Genomic DNA, 17,135 nt, shown 5'->3' with positions numbered 1-17,135 from the left:
TTAAGTAGGTATATAGCCCAACCCTACACTAATTCCTTCCGATGCAAATGCTTACATCTAAGGGAGTTAGTCCCAAGTACACATGTATAGGATTTACTTCTCTGATACTGAGACTCTCTCAGTTTGTGAAAATAAAGGGGGTCTACAGAAATATATGAGTGAATATAAAATAAAATCTACAGATCACTTACTGTATGCATAGGTTCTGAGAAGGAATGTGTTTCTTATTCCTACAACATTGTTTACATTCAAGTCAAACTCCACACAGCTAGGGGGGGAAAGAATAAAAATTTACACAATCATTTCACAAACAAGCCTGTGTTATTCAGTCATAACTAAGACATTGGATAATGGAATATCTTGGATTTTTGTACATAAAACTGTATTTCTTCTTAACCTAAAAACAAGGCAAAAATGTAGAACAGAATCCATATTTCACTTCCGCTCAGATGAATTATGCTGTGATATGCAGCTAAACAAAATAGGACCACAATAATTTATTTTTCAATATTTATTGTTGCCGTTACAATCTACCTATATATTTTTATCCTGCCCTTTCTCCACTGTGCTATGCTTCCTGTATGTAGTTCTCCCTTTTTCATTTTACCTTTACAACAAACCTGTAAGGTGGGTCAGGATGAAAAGGTGTGACTGGCCTACAGTTACCCATCAAATTTCATGGCACAGTGGGGATCAGGGTCTCCAAATCCATTCTTACCACACCAGCTCTCAAATAAAACGTCTTATAACCCTATATGATCAGCCCCTCATGAAAAAAATGTAAAAGGTAACAGAACCCAGTATTTTTGCAGTGAAAAAAGGTAAAGGTAAAGGTTCCCTTGCTCGAAAGCCAGTCGAATCCGACTCTAGGGTTGTGGTGCTCATCTCCGTTTCAAAGCCGAAGAGCCAGCGCTGTCCGAAGACGTTTCCGTGGTCATGTGGTCGGCATGACTAAACACCAAGGCGCACGGAACGCTGTTACCTTCCCACTGAAGTGGTGCCTATTTATCTACTTGCATTATCTTGCTTTCGAACTGCTAGGTTGGCAGGAGCTGGAACTAGAGACGGGAGCTCACTCCGTCATGCAGCACACTCGGGTCTCGAACTGCTGAGCTACCCACCTTCCACAGCCTGCAGTCTTAACCACTTGAGCCACCGCAGCTCCTATCATCATCCCAGAAGTATCTATGGCTTGAGTCAGATGAAATGAAAGCGCTGATTTGGTACAATATGAAAGAACCTTGAAGGTGCTTCAGACTTGCACAATTTCTCCTCCCCCTTTGTTCAGTGAACTAATTACTTTGGGTATCGTGGCATATCACAGAGTTGAACCCCATGGAAAAGCTTGTGGAAGGAGTTGAGAAAACAGATCTTTACCTACCCTTTCCCTTTTCCCATCAGTGTATTCCCAGTTCTAAAAATTTGAAGGGTCAAACAACCATGTGAACAAACGCACCACAGTACAAGAGGTTTAAGTGAGGGTAGGTCTGCCAAGCCCCCGGATTCCTTTGCCTGCTGTCACTTGGAGCAGCTGTGGGACTTTTTTTAAAAAATGCAGCCTCATGTACTTAATGGAAGTAGAAAAGGTAGCTCTAGGAATCACCAGGAAGTCTATGGTTTTACCATGGAGTTATCAGCAATTCCTAGAGCTACCTTTTCATACTTCTGGTAAGTACACAAGGTTGCATTTTTTAAAAATTCTCCCACAATGCTGTTCCCTCTTGCCAGCTGCCAGGCATTGCCCGGCAACCATAAGTAAGGTGAAAATATCTCCTTTTCGGCTGATGGCTTACGTCAGGGGAGGAGGTGGCTACTTCACCTGATTTTTCCTCATTGAAGCCTGTTACACTGTGTTGCATTTTGTTTATCAGCCCTCCTCTTTAGAAAGGCAAAGAGCATACTATTGGGATTAGCAAAAGGTGGGGAAAGCTTTGCTCCTCCAGCTCCTTCCATGAACTTTTCTGCAGCACCAAATCCAATACATCTGAGCCATACCTGCCCTACAAACAAGGACTGCAAAGTAAAACAAAGCCACTGGTTTCAATCCAAGCTTCCATGACAGATCACAGTTCAGTGCACTCAGATCAGCAGATTATGGTTTCTCATGAAAGATAATAGATTAGCTTGTCATAAGGGAGTGAGATCACGAGTGGAGGAGGCCCAAAGCTCTTTGAAGGATTAACCATGTAGCTCCCGACCCATGGCTGGGCATTGCATCTCAATCCAATCAGTGTTTGCCACAGCACACATATAAGTCCTTTCAATATTACTATTTCTACAATGGAGCAATTTGCAGGCACATTTCATAAACGAAAGTTGTTAATTCTGCATGTAGGTAACACTAGAAATACAATTGTTGCAGGCACTGATTAATGTCTTTAAAAAGAGACGCAAGCAGTTGCCCACGGCAGCCTGGACCTACTTCTCTTCCACTTGGCAACTCCACTTCAGTCATCCTCGCAAGGCAGAGAGCGGGGGGGGGGGGGGGGGGGGGAGCTGTAAATATTTAGTGTAGAAGGAAATAACCCTTTGCCGTTTTATTATTTGTTCCGATGCTAAGCACAGGCAGCAATGAAGAACTCTCAGCCCTGACTCTCGCTCCACAGCAATGCCCGTATTCAAATAGATGCACCATTTATCAATGTCCTGAGAAAATGAATTCAAATGAATTCTAAAGCAGCATTGAACAACTTAATGTAATTACAGTTACCACCAATGTTCCCTCTAAGCTGTGGAGTCTTGTGAGCAAAAATTCTCCTTTGTGAGCTACTGGCATGAAAGTTGTGAGCAAGAGATTTGGCTACTGCATCAATGAGTGTGCTCTGGAGCCATCCTTCCTGAGCAAAGACAAAAAATGTGTGAGCCGGAGGCTAAAAAACAGTGAGCTAGCTCACACTAACTCAGCTTAGAGGGAACACTGGTTACCACAATGGATTACTTTTGTTGGAAGCTGCTTTTCTTGGAAGCAGCAATAAAGGTACAAAATCCACTTCCAGGTTACTATGAGAAATAGGAAAGCCCAACAAAGCCAGTGGGAGAGATGCTGAAAAGAATCAAACTGGTCTCCCTATTGATCCTTCACAAATAACCAAGCAATAGCAGGAAAATGACACAATCATCAAAATAAAACCAAATGTGGATCTCAGGAAAGAGCTAGAATAGCAGGGACTTCTCCCCACCCCAATTCACCCACCAGGAAACAGAAACTAAACCAGGGCCAGCTCCAAATTTCTGCATCACTTGCTCACCTCCCCACTTCCCTCTAGGCACAGAAACAGGAGTGGCCCATGTCCAAGGACTGGCAGCTATTGCCCTGAGGGAGACTAGCAAACAGGAAAGTGTGGCGTGGCAGTGATTAGGCACCACTGCTACTGGCTTGTTTGCTTGGGTTGTGAACAGTAAAGACCACAACCCCCTGCCACTCACTTGCCCCACTCAGGGTGGAAACCATGGGGGCAGCCAACAGTGGTGGGTTCTCCCAGGACCTCCCACACATACAACAAGCATCTAATTAATGCAACTCCTAACAAACAAATATAATGCAAAATATGAATTTGCTTCAAAGAGCTCATTTTACAACCCTCTTTCCCTCTCTGACCAAACGAGATTGTTAATTTTCATTGCAAAAATGCTTCTCCCTCCTTTTTTTAGCTAGTACAGTGTGGGGTTGACCTGGATAGTAACAGTGACATTTATAGTTTATATGTCAGTAGGTAGAAAGGCACGATATGGTGTAGTGGTGCAATTACAAGAATAACCCATCATCCCAGCTCAAATCTTGCCTCCGTCATCAATTCACTAAGCAGCCTAAGTCAAGCCACTCTCAGCCTCTGCCCTCCCTATCAGCTACATGGAGAAAACACTGTCCTACCTACCAGGATTGTTCTAAGGATCACAAAGAAGCAACAACAAATAATAAAGAACAAGAAGCCCTTTGGACATTGGATGTTTTATATTCCTGCTAAGTATTATTATTAAGGATTTAGCCAAACGTCTTGTAAGGGAGAAGTGGACTGGAACAGAAGCATGCACTGTTCTATAAAGAAATCAGATCAGATATAATCCGCAGCATGCCTATGAGAAACAACAAGTGTCCACTGGAGAACAATCTTTCCAAGGGTTTTGCAAGAAATCTGTCCTATCACACACCCCATCTGCAAGTCAGCCACTCTCCCCTGACCCAGTTAACCCACATATTAGGGGCAGGTCATGCCCTCATCTAGACAATGGGGTGGGTCTAGGTAGCCTTCCTCCAACTTAGGTGGCTCTTCCTGCAGCAGACAAGCCACTTGAATTAGAGAAAGATTCTTTAGATTGCAGGAAGGCTTCAGACTTGAGCCAAAATGAAAGGTGGGGTACAAATATTTCAATGAATCAACAAACTTTGTTCAGTGGAGTGGAAGGATCAGGGCAGGATCCACCCCAGTATAATAAATCTCATCCCTTTTACATTTTCTTAAAAATGTGAATGGAAGCCAGTCATTTCTGTGGGAAAAACTGAATTCAACCCATCACTCTAGCTAGCATTTTACTCTAACAGGAAAAGAAAAAAGGTATTCAGGGAGGTATCAAAGATGACAATGAGACAATGAAAGGCTGGAAAAGGTAATACATCTTTAGACCCCAATGGAATGTGAATGTTTGATCTGCTGATATCTGCGGCAATGCCAAGTAATGGATAAAATAAATGTAACTTTATAAAATTGACGCAAACTGAGAACATTGTTTGTTTTCAAAGTATAGGCTACACCACCTTTCGGAACTAAGACTTAAATGAAGAACAGCAGTAATTACAAGTACTTGCCTGACTTTGTCCCTGAACTTTACTATTGGCACTTTTGCTCGAATCAGTTGAGGTCTCTCAATGTAGCTTGCTGGTGGGGAGGGGAGAAAAGAGAAAGACAGATCATCATTCAGTACAAAGTTTCACCATATATTGAGTACTCTGACTGGAAGAGGTCTTTCACATCACCTACTGCTTGAGCCTTTGAACTGGAGATGCCACGGATTAAACCCTGTGAACTTATGCATACAAAGCAGAGGCAAATCAGAACAAGAGAAATATTCAAGTCTGTCCCTTAGCTGCTGGATATTACTATTATTTATTCATGTGAAAATTTTGTTCAGTTAAAAATTTTAAAAGCCATTCCTCACCACATTCTTACTTTGACTAAGAATCATTTCATGCTTTATGGCATCTAAAAGAGCCAGCCAAGAAGCATTTCTGCATGTGTTGTTTCCACAGAAGGGGTTGGATCCAATGAAGTGTTTCTGCAGGTGCAAGGACACCTGCTTGCAAAATGCACCTTTGACTGGTCATCCCCCACCTCAATAGCCGAAAATGTCCACTGAAATCCTGCTCCCCAGGAATAGGACTGGTGGGGTTGAGGCTGCAGTGAGAACAGGGAACCTAAGGAAGTCATGAAGACATACAACCCAAAGTTCCTGTTTGTGAAAATTGTAAGGTATCACCAGTCATTCCACCACATAATAGATTAGAACTTACAAAGTTTCCTACAGAAGAGTTTTTGGAGTAAGCTGAGTATATGTCTTGCTTCAGTCTTCTGATTAATCTGAAATAAATTACAATTATAAACCGCGTGACATAAAACAATACACAAATATTTTGTTTCAATAAAATTATAAGAAGCAAATTTACCAGATCTTTTTTAGATCTCCCTTACAACATCCTAGGCATTTCCCTATCACCCACTTCCCTAACGTGAATAAATTACAGGGCTCGATCAAATGGTATCTATTTTCCCCATAATTCACCACAATATGTTCTTCATGCTAACACATGTTCCTTTGCTAACATTCATAGAGGAGGCAGCGAAATGAACTGAGCAGAGAGAGTAACAGATTATGGTTCCTAGAACATAAATTGAAAGCACTATGAATAAGGTATATTAGCGTAATTAGCACTGCTGGTTTAGCCACTCATTAGGGACTTTCATAAGTGATGTTAACAATACACCTAAAAAAATGATTGACGCTAATGCAGCATGTAATGCAGGAAAACACCACTTTTACTGTGAAAGACAGTGTCCCAAAATGTGATTTTATTCAAATTATCTGGTGGAACTGAGCTTTCCATTTCTATGAATAGATACAACTTTAAATGATGCACATCATCCCACTCTCTACCACAACCCCCAAACACAACCTGCAGGCTTATGCTTGGAGGGGGAGGATCTTTTTCCTGTTCTAGTAAACTTTTTAAAATTAAAGCATTCACATCCTGCCTTTCTTTGTGATCCAAGGCACCTTACAATAATAGTTTAAAAACATTTTCTGTTAACACCAAAAATAAAATAGCAAACCCCAAATTGAAGTGAGGCCTTCTGTCAATCCTTATCACATACAGTCACGGGTGGGTGCATCTGCTTCCCCCCACGCACATAAGTAACAGTTACTCCAAATTTTGCAAACCTCTCATATTATTTATTTATTTGTTTGATTGTATACCCCACCCTCCCCGCTGAAGCAGGCTCAGGGCAGCTCACAAGAATAATATAAAAACAATTATGATATAGATAAAACCATCTAAAACAGTTCAAAACATAAAGTTCTAGCTGGTTGTAAACTAATATTACATATTACTGTGCATGTGTGGTAAAGAGGGTCCTATGTAGCTGTCAGTTCATCAGGCAGAAAGATTAACAGTTGGGCTATGAACTGATGCTAAGAACTCAAAAACATTAACACTTGACCATGCACAATGCAGCAACAATTTCATCAATCAGGTTCCGACAAAAACTGCAAAAATCCTTAACGCCCTGATTTTAGTGCCTCTTGCAAAAATAGCTATCCATTTCATTAGCACCCCTTTAAAAGGGACATCTAGTTTCTCTTTCATGGTAAAAACTGGCTATCGGTACAGGAACTGGAAATTCAGACTGCATTTAAGTTTGCAAAAGATCTCTGACATCATTTCCAAGTGCCACAGTGTGGCATTCCTTTAGACCTCTTTTAGAAAGGATAACAGAGTAGTCAAAAATTAGTATCTTAATTAGCCATACAGTGTGAATAGTTGTTGTTTTTTTCTACTTACTGGCTCCTCCTTAACCACTAGGCACAAATCACCATCACTGCTACGCGTACCAAATCCATTCAGTGAGGATCCAACCAAATATAGTCTACTATCTGCAGGGCGAGAAAGTGATAGCTTAAATTCAACTGTTTAAGAAGACTCATTTATTTTAAAATATGTGTCGTAAGTGTGGAGACCCTGCAACATACTTGGAAAGATCTGCTGAATTTCCCTTTGGAGTTGTGTCCGGCAAAGCTCTTTTTTGTTCAAGTCATAGGTTTGTTGTTGACATGCCTGAAATAGCTCCAGTACTTGTTGACTTAGCTGTTTGATATAGAAAACGATAATAAAAAATCATCTTTACCATGTGCATAGCATACCTATGTACACAAACCCCCATTCAAAAGCTTCTTTCAATTCCAAAGTAAGACATGCTTCTGAAGTGCCATTTTGGCAACAAACAAGCTAATACTTATGCAGGAATAGGTGGGTATAAACTACAGTACTAATGGTTCATCTCAACCCACACTAGGGGAAGCTTTCCTACAAAACTCATTGTGCCATCCTAAGCAGAGGTATAGTCTTCTTGGTCAATGGGATTAGAATGCCCTAATTGTGCTTAAGATGGCATTGCTAGGGTTCTTGGTAAGCAGCATGGAACTTAAGCCTTCAGCCAGAGAACTCTGATTTAACTGACTGAAGGGGGGGGGGTTATTAGCCATATTTTTAATTGTAAACTCTTGTTTGCCACTGTCAGGCATCAAATGTGATTAGAACAGGAAGCACACTTCACTCTACAGTAAAAAGGAATTACATGTATTTTCTTGATCAACTTTCAGAACAATGGTCATGCCAGTCCAGTTAATACTTTAGCCAGCCATTCAGGGATCAAGGAAGAGACCATGCTTTCTTAGCAACATTCCTGGGATTCCCCACTCCCTCCAACAATCAGTGGCAGCATCTACTGGCCAGGAAATCCTGGTGCACACTTACTCCCAACTCTTGGGAGGATGCCATTGCACTTACACTGGCAGAAGGACTTTGATGCCGCCCAGAGTCTCTCTGCTTATAGAATAGTGAATTTATCTGACAGGTTGATACTTCAGTTCCTCTTACAGTACATACGGGTGTGCGCTCAGTATATACCAAGCCAAATAAATACCTGAAAAATACCTTATTGGTGTTTCTCAGGTATTTATTCAGCCGAATAAGACAATCTCATTCGGCTACCAAAATAACCATGCCCTAAAAAAAGCTGATATTATTTGGCTTCTATTCACATGCAGCTAAATTACATTTAAAAAGACTGTAGTCTTCTCAAATGCCTTCTGAGTTCACTCACCAAGTTGTGCCACCATAGTGGCGCAACTGAGCAAGTGAACTCAGAAGACATTTAAAGTTTAAATGCCTTCAGTTCCCTCGCCGGGTCATGCTGTGGCAGTGGCGTGACTCAGCAAATTCAGAAGGCTTTAAACTTTAAATGCCTTCAGTTCACTTGCAGAGCTGAGCTGTGGCAGCAGCACAACTCAGTAGGTGGAATTCTCCAATATACCCTACTAGGAGAAAGGCCCACTGCAGCAATAAACACAACAATCTCTAGAAGAGGGCCTGGCTGAGTGCATCGTCATGGAGCAGGCGCCCCCCCCAGTTCCAAGCAAGTACGATGCCCAGACCACCGGGGGAGGCTGGGCTGCCTGTTTGTGAAGGTGGGGTTAGGCGGGAGGCGGACCGCCCCCTCCCCGCCCCTGGCTCGGCAGAAGAAGGGGCGCCGTCATCTTCACCCCCCGGAGTCAGCAATGGGTTGAGCAGCGGCTCTCCACTCCTGCCCCCGCCGCCTGCTGCCGGGGTTGGGTAGCGGGAGGCGGCTGATACCGCTGCAGCGCTGATGCCGCTGCAGCCCTGCAGCGAAGAAGGCTGGTGGTAGTGCCAGACAACTACAGGGTGGCTGGCAGAGGGGCTCTTTCCTGCCGCCGCCACCTCATCTTCGGCCACTTCCGAGTTTGCCAGCACCTGAGCATCGTAGCCGGGTGTGGCTGAGCGCTTGTGGAAGCGGGCCAGAGGCCCACAAGGCAAGTGGGAGCGTCTTGGGGGAGAGTAGCGTATAGCGACCTGGCCGTGTCCTGGTCCCCATCAGGACTCTCAGAGAGTCAGCGGCGGGACAGAAGGCCACCGACACCCCCCACCATTGCCAGAGGTGCCCCGTGGCCCCTGACCTACCTGGAGCCACGGAGGAGCGCAAGGCTAGGTGAAGCAGCGCAAAAGCCGGTGGCAGGGCAGGGGAGGGAGGAAAAGAAGACAAAGAGCAAGGCCCCACCGGGCTAATGAGCCCAGTGGCAGGCCTCCCCCCACCCCCAAGCCAGGGCCCACCGGCCCAGTGCAGTCAGCTGCGGCGTCGCCGGGCAAGGGCTCGCACGCCCAGCGAGGGCAGCCACGGGCCTCCCACCCCCCTTCCCCCGAAGCCAGGGCCAGCCAGGCCAGTGAGGGTGCCCACAGCCTCGCCAGGTCGGGTCCGGGTGCTTCCTCCCCCAAGCCAGGAACTGCTGGTTTTCTCCTCTCTTCCTGGCAGGGGGCAGAGGAAGTCCTGGGCATGGGGAGAGCGGGAGGAGGACGGTGGAGGTCGGCGCAGTGGGCTGGGTTTGCCTACCCCTGGGCAAGGGGTGAGGCACCTGGGGAGGCTGCATAGGATGCCCCCGGCTGCAACAGGCCTGCGGAACCACCGTTGCCACCACCAGCCATACTCTGCATCTTCTGAGGGATTCTGACAGGGCACAGTAGCTGAAGGGGGAGTGGCCAGGGAAGAGGAGAAGACCCAGCACCCGGCCAATGGCACACGAGTACTGTCAAGTGGCAGCTGATGGGCCAATGGCTGAGGGAACGCATGGAATGTGGCCACTCCAAATCACTTTTATATAATAACGAAGGATAGGGATGGTCCCCATGGGGTATAATGGAAGCAAATACATTTGAGTTTCCCAAATCTTTACCCAAATACCAATACAATACCGATACTGGTACTCAGAAATACCAATATTTTTCAGGTCTAAAAGCAATTTCTTTTTCACACCCCTAATAGTACACTAAATATTCTGCATAGACTGGAGCTCTTTTCTTATGCAGAAATAGTAACTAGGACAGCAAACAAAACTGGAACCATTGGCCTTACCTTATCTTTGGCCACGGGGAGTACAGTTTCTATAGGGTCAGGAAATGAAGCATCTTGTAAGGGCGGCACACATCCAGTCAAATCTGAGATATAATGTGCATGAAGTAATGGCGAAGGAATTGATCCAGGGAATGAACGCCTGTGATCTTCTGGTAAAGGCACTGCTTGGCTAGCTGAAGTGGATTCACGATGAGGGGAATGAAATCGCTGGCGCTTCACTTCATAAGGAACATTTTGCTCTTTTAGTCTCCTAAAAAAATGTTTTAAAAAGTATTGGCTATTCCAGTTCTGGTACATAAATATGCAATAATAAAGCAGGTTGATTGCAAACAATGTAAATGCTACCAATTAATCACTGTGAACATTCCCACAAGATGATATATTCTTTTTACAGGACAGGGATTCCCAGCCTTGATATAGAGAAAAGAAAATCTAACAGGGAACCCAAAAGAATGCATAGACTATTGACGCAGAATGCAACAACTGCTGAATGTGTGCCCCCTGGAAAGAGGCAACCGAAATGCAACCTTAATACATACAGTTTTCTTTCTGAAATATACACTATTCATGGAAGTCATTCTGAACGTCAAGAAGTGCTGCAGTGAGAAGTTGTGTGCAGTGTGCACCCAGTGAAAAAAGGTGGAGGAAAGAGGGTGAGTTGAGAAAGGAAAACTTACCACAACAGCCATTCAAAATGTAGAATGTGTCTGTGCAGGTTTAGATTATACAGACAGTAAAGTGTTTGATCTGGGCAAAAAAGAACCTCTATTTCATTTGGCAAATATTTAAAGATCCATGCAGTTAACCTGCATTCAACTTATTGCAAAACTTATTACAAAATTCATTACAAAATGTCTTGCTTCCAAAAGCCTTCATAAACTTGGCATGATTCTGTTACTTTCCAAACATACACTGTCAACACTAACTACTGATTAAAATTCCTGCCATTATACTGTAGTCACAGTTGTAGTCAGCTACTTGTAGAGCAAGAGATCTTTGGGTTACAGTCCTAATGTCAATCAGGCCTCTGACATCAGAAAAGCTACAGCTGTCACAAGGATGTCGAAAAGGGCACCGAACACTGGATGAAAAGAAGATGCCCAGAAATTCAGATAATCAGTAGATTTAAACTGATCTTTAGTGCGACTTCAGAGAGAATACTGAGCAGAAGTTGAAATAGTACTACCCTAAGAAATTGAAAAAGAGTGAGCTCCCGTCTCTAGTTCCAGCTCCTGCCAACCTAGCAGTTCGAAAGCAAGAAATTGCAAGTAGATAAATAGGTACGACTTTGGTGGGAAGGTAACAGTGTTCCGTGCGCCTTGGTGTTTAGTCATGCCGGCCACATGACCACAGAAACGTCTTCGGACAGTGTTGGCTCTTCGGCTTTGAAACGGAGATGAGCACCGCAACCCTAGAGTCGGATTCGACTGGCTTTTGAGCAAGGGAACCTTTACCTTTAAGAAATTGTTAAATACTTTATCATTCTAATCAACAAACTAGGAAAGTAGATGCCCAGGAAACGGAGAAGAGAATCAACACGTAGTAGGAAAGAGGCTGGAAAATGCTCACCTGCAGCCCTTTAATAACAGCCAAACCATACTTTGGCCATAGCATTTGAATGGGACCTCTCTCTTTAACAACAGCATTAACTCTATACATGCAAAAAATAATAATTCTAAATGTTTCCTGTTAAAAAATACCCAAGTGTTGAGTATGCCATCAAACAAAATTTGGAATATGAAACAAAAAGATCCCCTTAGAGTTCACTACACTGCAAATAAAGAAAGCCATGGACATAAAGTATTCTGGCACTAGAGCATGATTCACATATTGGTTTTATAACCGTCAGGGACCAAGGCATAGAGTTACTCTGGTCTTCTCTGTACCACCTCACTGTTTTCAGTAAAGGTACCCAAGAAACAGACAGGCACCCATATAACTGTGACTATGGACAGGGAGTAATCTCTCCCAAGTTTTCAGTGCCACAATTAAAGAACATGATGAGGAAAACATGCAGTGATTTCAGATATGGAAATGCACAGTAAACTTTCCACTCTGACTCCTGGGCATCTAAGGAGATAGCAATTTTGGTAAACTAACTTGTATGAACAAAGCCTAAATATTTTTTTCCTTTTTATTGAGAGAGCTATGACTATTATCAACAGGTATCTACTTTAGTGTGAGATATATATATTTTTAGAAACTGGGAGTGCAAAGGAAGTTTGGGAGGGGACAACAACTAGATTAAAGTATCGGAGTAGGATCTGGGAGATGCTAGGTTCAAATCCCCATTCTGCTGTGTAAACTCTCAGGGTGACCTGGGGCCAGTCACTCACTGTCAGCCCAACCTACCTCACAGAGTTGTTGCCCGGATAAAACAGAGCAGGGGAAAGAACCATTTCTGCCACCCTTGGTGCCTTAGAGGAAGGGCAGGATATAAATGTACTGAATAAATAAAACAATCGCTCGTAACTCCCCCCTGGGCCTTCAAGATTCTGTTCTCCCAGGGGCTTTAACAGGCTGATTTCCTCCTTTTCCCTTCAACTTTCTACTGCTGTTATCACATCACTTGTGCAGAACTTTTAGTTCTCATCAAGGTGAGTTCTTAAGGTCTCTCTCTCTCTTTGTTAATTTATGAAGCCATATTTCTACACATACCCAGGGAACCTCCTAAGTATGTAGAGGTCTCTTGCCTTATCTGTGATGCCCCTGCGGTGCCACTTTCATGGGGGCCAGCTTATTACTACGGTGTAGAAAATATTACATGGCTACAAAATCACATGTCTTATAGTTCAATACTTATACATATAGCATCCTTACTTTCTGCCTCGGAATGATGCAGGTGTGGCTGATATATGCACCGGGCTGCCATCTCTATAGGTGAAGGGTGGTGGTGAAACAGGAGGGACAGTTGAAAGATTACCACTCACCAGAGATCTAGGAAGATTAAAATGCAGGATTATTTCATATGCGTTATATGAAATGTTATCACTCATACAGTTGTTTAAGGAATACTACAGACACTTGCATGATATGACACAACAGTTTACTGACAATCTTCAAATGTATTGTGTACAATGAAACAAACTACTTCAAATGTATTGTGTACAATGAAACAAACTACTTAAATTTGATTTCCTATAAACAAAAACAGCCTCAAAGTCCCATTGGATAAGTGGAAATCATTTATTTCCCTGAAATGGTTAATTGAATAAGTGTAGTCCTGCAAAGAGGCTGAGTATTTTGTTTTCATGCACCAGTTCCCAGATACACTTACGTTGAACTTTGGAATTGTGGATGATCAATAATTTGCTGGTGATAAAGAAGAACAGGAGGTATATTCACTGGAAGATTACTGAAGAAGTTGTATTGTTGGTGCTCTGGAGAGAAGGGTGGACGACCCAAGTTGGAAGAATTTGGGAACATGCTCTTCTATGCTAAAAGTAAACATGTATTCTTCTACCTATAATCAGTATTAAAAAAAATGAAGTCAGGCAATATGAAAAAAAATCACAGTGGTTGTGTTGTTCTTAGTAAGCTTTGATAAATTCAGCTTGATTTTTGACAGCCAAGAAATTAAGAGTTTCAGAATAGCATTTTTCATTTTTGATAATTAAGGCACAAATATGTACAGAGCCATTTCAGACAAGCATCTCTTGAAAATAATGAAGATGTGCAGCTGTACTGTTCTGCCAGCATCAACAAATTATCCATTCAGGGTTCTTACAAAAAGGCATTTTAAGTTCTAAACTCCCAGAGAGACATTTCCCACAGAAGTTCAATTAAAATATTCACAAATCTGACAGCAATGCTACAAGGCCAGAAAGAGTAGCATCAATTTTGGGGGTTTTAGAGCTTCCACTGCTGTCCACAACACAAAAGATATAAATATCAGGTTTTCAAAAATTTAATTCTCCACAGAATCAAGTAGAATCTCCTAAATGGGAAAACCAAGATAAGTATTTGTCCTGTGATTCCTTCCTTCTTCCAGCAGAAAAATGCTCTTCAAATACATCTACAGGAAGATGGTTTCCATGAAGGCAACAGACTTCTCCAATCATCTGGCCCCTAACAATTGATACTCAGAGGCACGCCACCTCAAACCTGCAAGTTTCATTTATTGATGATTAAAACACTGATATCCAGTCACTCAAGAACATGCAACCTTATAAATGTTAAAACATGAACAAACAGGCTGTGGTTAAGATCTTTGTTTCAAACCCTTCTCAGTGTGCAGAGGTGACATGTATAGTGACCAAAGTTAGGGCTTTTTCAGTGGTAGCACCTTGCCTCTGGAATGTGCTGCCCCTTGTGGCTTGCCTTATGCTTACCCTTTAGATTATCAGGCCAAAACATTTCTTTTAACCCAAACTTTTAAGTAAGGGGTTCCATCTTGGCTAGCTACTTATTTGTATTATATACAAATATAATAAAGCCCACTCTATAATACAACAATACAAATATAATATAATAGAGCCTTTGCATTACTGCTACACAGCTCATTTAAGTTCCTTCAGTTAATTCAATTCAGCTAAGAAATCCCACACACTAAAACTTTTCTTCATAGGAAGGTGCTCCAAAACACTGGTCGTTTGTGTCACCCTTCCTGTACCTTTCCCAGCTGCACAACATCCTTTGTGAGAGGCAGCAGAGCTGTACACAGGATTCCAAGTATGGCTTCACCACAGATAAAGGCATCAAGGTAACAGTGCAGACTGGTGGGCACATGCTTAGGATCTTCTTCTTTTGCTCCAATTTGCATCACAACAAACTGAAACAATCTGGTATCACCTGTAAATTTGATTAGTTGCTCAGTCTAAGATAACTGAGGAACAATTTTTAAGTATCAATGGTTGTAGTTCATATCCTTATGTGACTGGCTTCTCTCCAACTATGAAAAATGTTTTACTTTTCATTACTTAACTAGACAACAATAGGACCACTCTCTTACTTTATTACATTACTCCATAGGTGCCATATATGCTCTCCTTCTTCATTTTATGCTCATAACAACCCCGTAAGGTAGATTATATGAAAGAGTGACTGGCCCAAAGTCACAGTGAGCTTCATGATAGTGAGCTTCGTGGTAATAAAGGCTTTTAAATCAGGTATCCTAACTTCTAGGCCAATAATCTACATTCTGCATAACACTACCAGTCCTATGCTATGACTCTTAAGTATTATTCAAGACCTTTTTGCAAGGGCCTGTGTTTTTTAAAATAATTTTTTTCCCAAAACTCAAGAAAATAACATCTACCAGATCACACTTTCAAATAATTTCAAAAGCTGGTGATGTAGACCTTCTCTTTAAAGAAATCATGTTGACCCACTCTGAACAAAGGCTGTTCTTCTATACATTTGATTTTAACTCCCCGTTCGTAGGGAGGGGTATAAATGCAAAAATAAAATAAAAAAATAAAAATAAAAAAACTTCCAACCATTCTCTTGAAAGAGATATTGGGCTAATAGGTCTGTAATTTTCCAACTCCTATCTGCATCCATTTTTTTTTTTAAATGGTGTTAAACTAATACCAATCCTCTGCTAAAAAGACCGACTCTAGTACTGAAGAGTATATCTTTGTTAGGCAATTAGCAATTTTACATTTGAATCCATTAACAACTCCTAGGTGTAGTAGCTGGTCCCAGTGATTTACTAATTTGTCAATTACCCCTAAAACTTCACCTTACCACCCCTATTTCAATGAGTTTACTGCTTTTTGGAAGGGCCTGCTGCCAGTGGACCTGTACAGAGAGCAAGAACGCTATGCCTCCTGACTCTTTTTGAGTGCATGTTGAGTAGAGCTGCAGGATGGTGAGGTTACTTTGTGATGGAGTCTATTACTCCATGGCTCTGCTAGATTGCTCTTCACTACAGTACACTCACCTCACCTTTCTGTTTTCTGCCCCCAAATCTCTCGGTCTGCTGTCAACTATCATAGCCCTTCCCCTGGCGTTAACATTAGCTACCCTTCATCCTACTGCTCTGGTGTAACATGACTATGAATTCAAGTACAGGTAGCTCAACAGGTTCCAGAACTGAAAAGGGTGAAGACCACTGCAATACACCTTTCCCTGCTCTTTCTACTTAGGTTTGTAAATTCTTCAAACTTCATAATCTGCTCTGATTCTCAGTGAAAATGACAGGTTATAAAGTTAATAATGAATAGTAATGATTTATATTTCTCCTTTCAATTATTTTTAATCTCCAAGGATAGAGCTATCCCATACTTTCTACCAGATTTCTTATAGACACTCTACAGCCATGATTTTCAACCAACAGTTGTGGCCAGCAAAGGGGCTGTAGAGTCCCAATTTCTAAATCACAAGATGCCCTTTTTTACTGCTTTTGGGGGGATTTGCTTGCAGCACGCATAATTACAGAACAACAGCTCTTGTAAAATAAAAAACAAAACAATCACACAGCATGACATCCAATGAATCAATGCAGTCCAACGAAGAACAAAAAAGCATTGCTACAGCTGGCAGCACTGCATTGCTGGATCTCAAAAAGTAAATTTTAGAAGTGAGTCCCACTTCACAAAATTAAAAAATGCTTTACACCCTCATGACTGAGAATTGGGCAAACCAGATGCTCTTTGGTAGTTCCAACAATGATAAGCAGACAGTGGATAAGTATAGGAGTAGCTTTCAAGCGTTTTATCGAAAGACAAGCATTTCCATTGATTTGTCTAAAGAAATCCTTCATCTCTGCCTTGGGATTCTTGTGCACATCAGAGGATTTTAGAACATATTCTAAAGCACATATTCAGTCACACAGAGCACTGCTGTGTGTGGAGAAAAAAAGCAACCCAGAACACTTTCAATGCTACCCTACAGAACAAATTTAGTATCCACTGCCACCGATTACCAAGAAAGGTCCACAATAGTGGGCCCCAAGTCTTTTTACAAAAACTTGTCTATCTTTTACAAAACTCATCA

General features: G+C 42.2%; 1 protein-coding gene across 1 annotated transcript in view; it reads right to left on the bottom strand.

Moving 5' to 3' along the window:
- PAPD4 (PAP associated domain containing 4) overlaps positions 1-17,135 on the bottom strand; it is a 35,743-nt gene that overhangs the window by 18,088 nt on the left and 520 nt on the right. Inside the window, exons 2-9 of the mRNA XM_015427361.1 lie at positions 13,474-13,659; positions 13,017-13,133; positions 10,197-10,446; positions 7,243-7,357; positions 7,055-7,146; positions 5,507-5,573; positions 4,805-4,874; positions 192-268 (exon numbers count right to left, since the gene is read on the bottom strand). Coding sequence (XP_015282847.1) covers positions 192-268; positions 4,805-4,874; positions 5,507-5,573; positions 7,055-7,146; positions 7,243-7,357; positions 10,197-10,446; positions 13,017-13,133; positions 13,474-13,622 — 937 coding nt within the window. The 5' untranslated portion in view covers positions 13,623-13,659. The remainder of the gene's footprint in view (positions 1-191; positions 269-4,804; positions 4,875-5,506; positions 5,574-7,054; positions 7,147-7,242; positions 7,358-10,196; positions 10,447-13,016; positions 13,134-13,473; positions 13,660-17,135) is intronic.

Source organism: Gekko japonicus, unplaced genomic scaffold, assembly GCF_001447785.1.
Source record: "Gekko japonicus isolate JY-2015 unplaced genomic scaffold, Gekko_japonicus_V1.1 scaffold2042, whole genome shotgun sequence".
NCBI classification, from domain to species: Eukaryota; Metazoa; Chordata; class Lepidosauria; order Squamata; family Gekkonidae; genus Gekko; species Gekko japonicus.
Note: the sequence above shows the minus strand (reverse complement) of the source record. Positions and strands in the feature narration are given on the sequence as shown.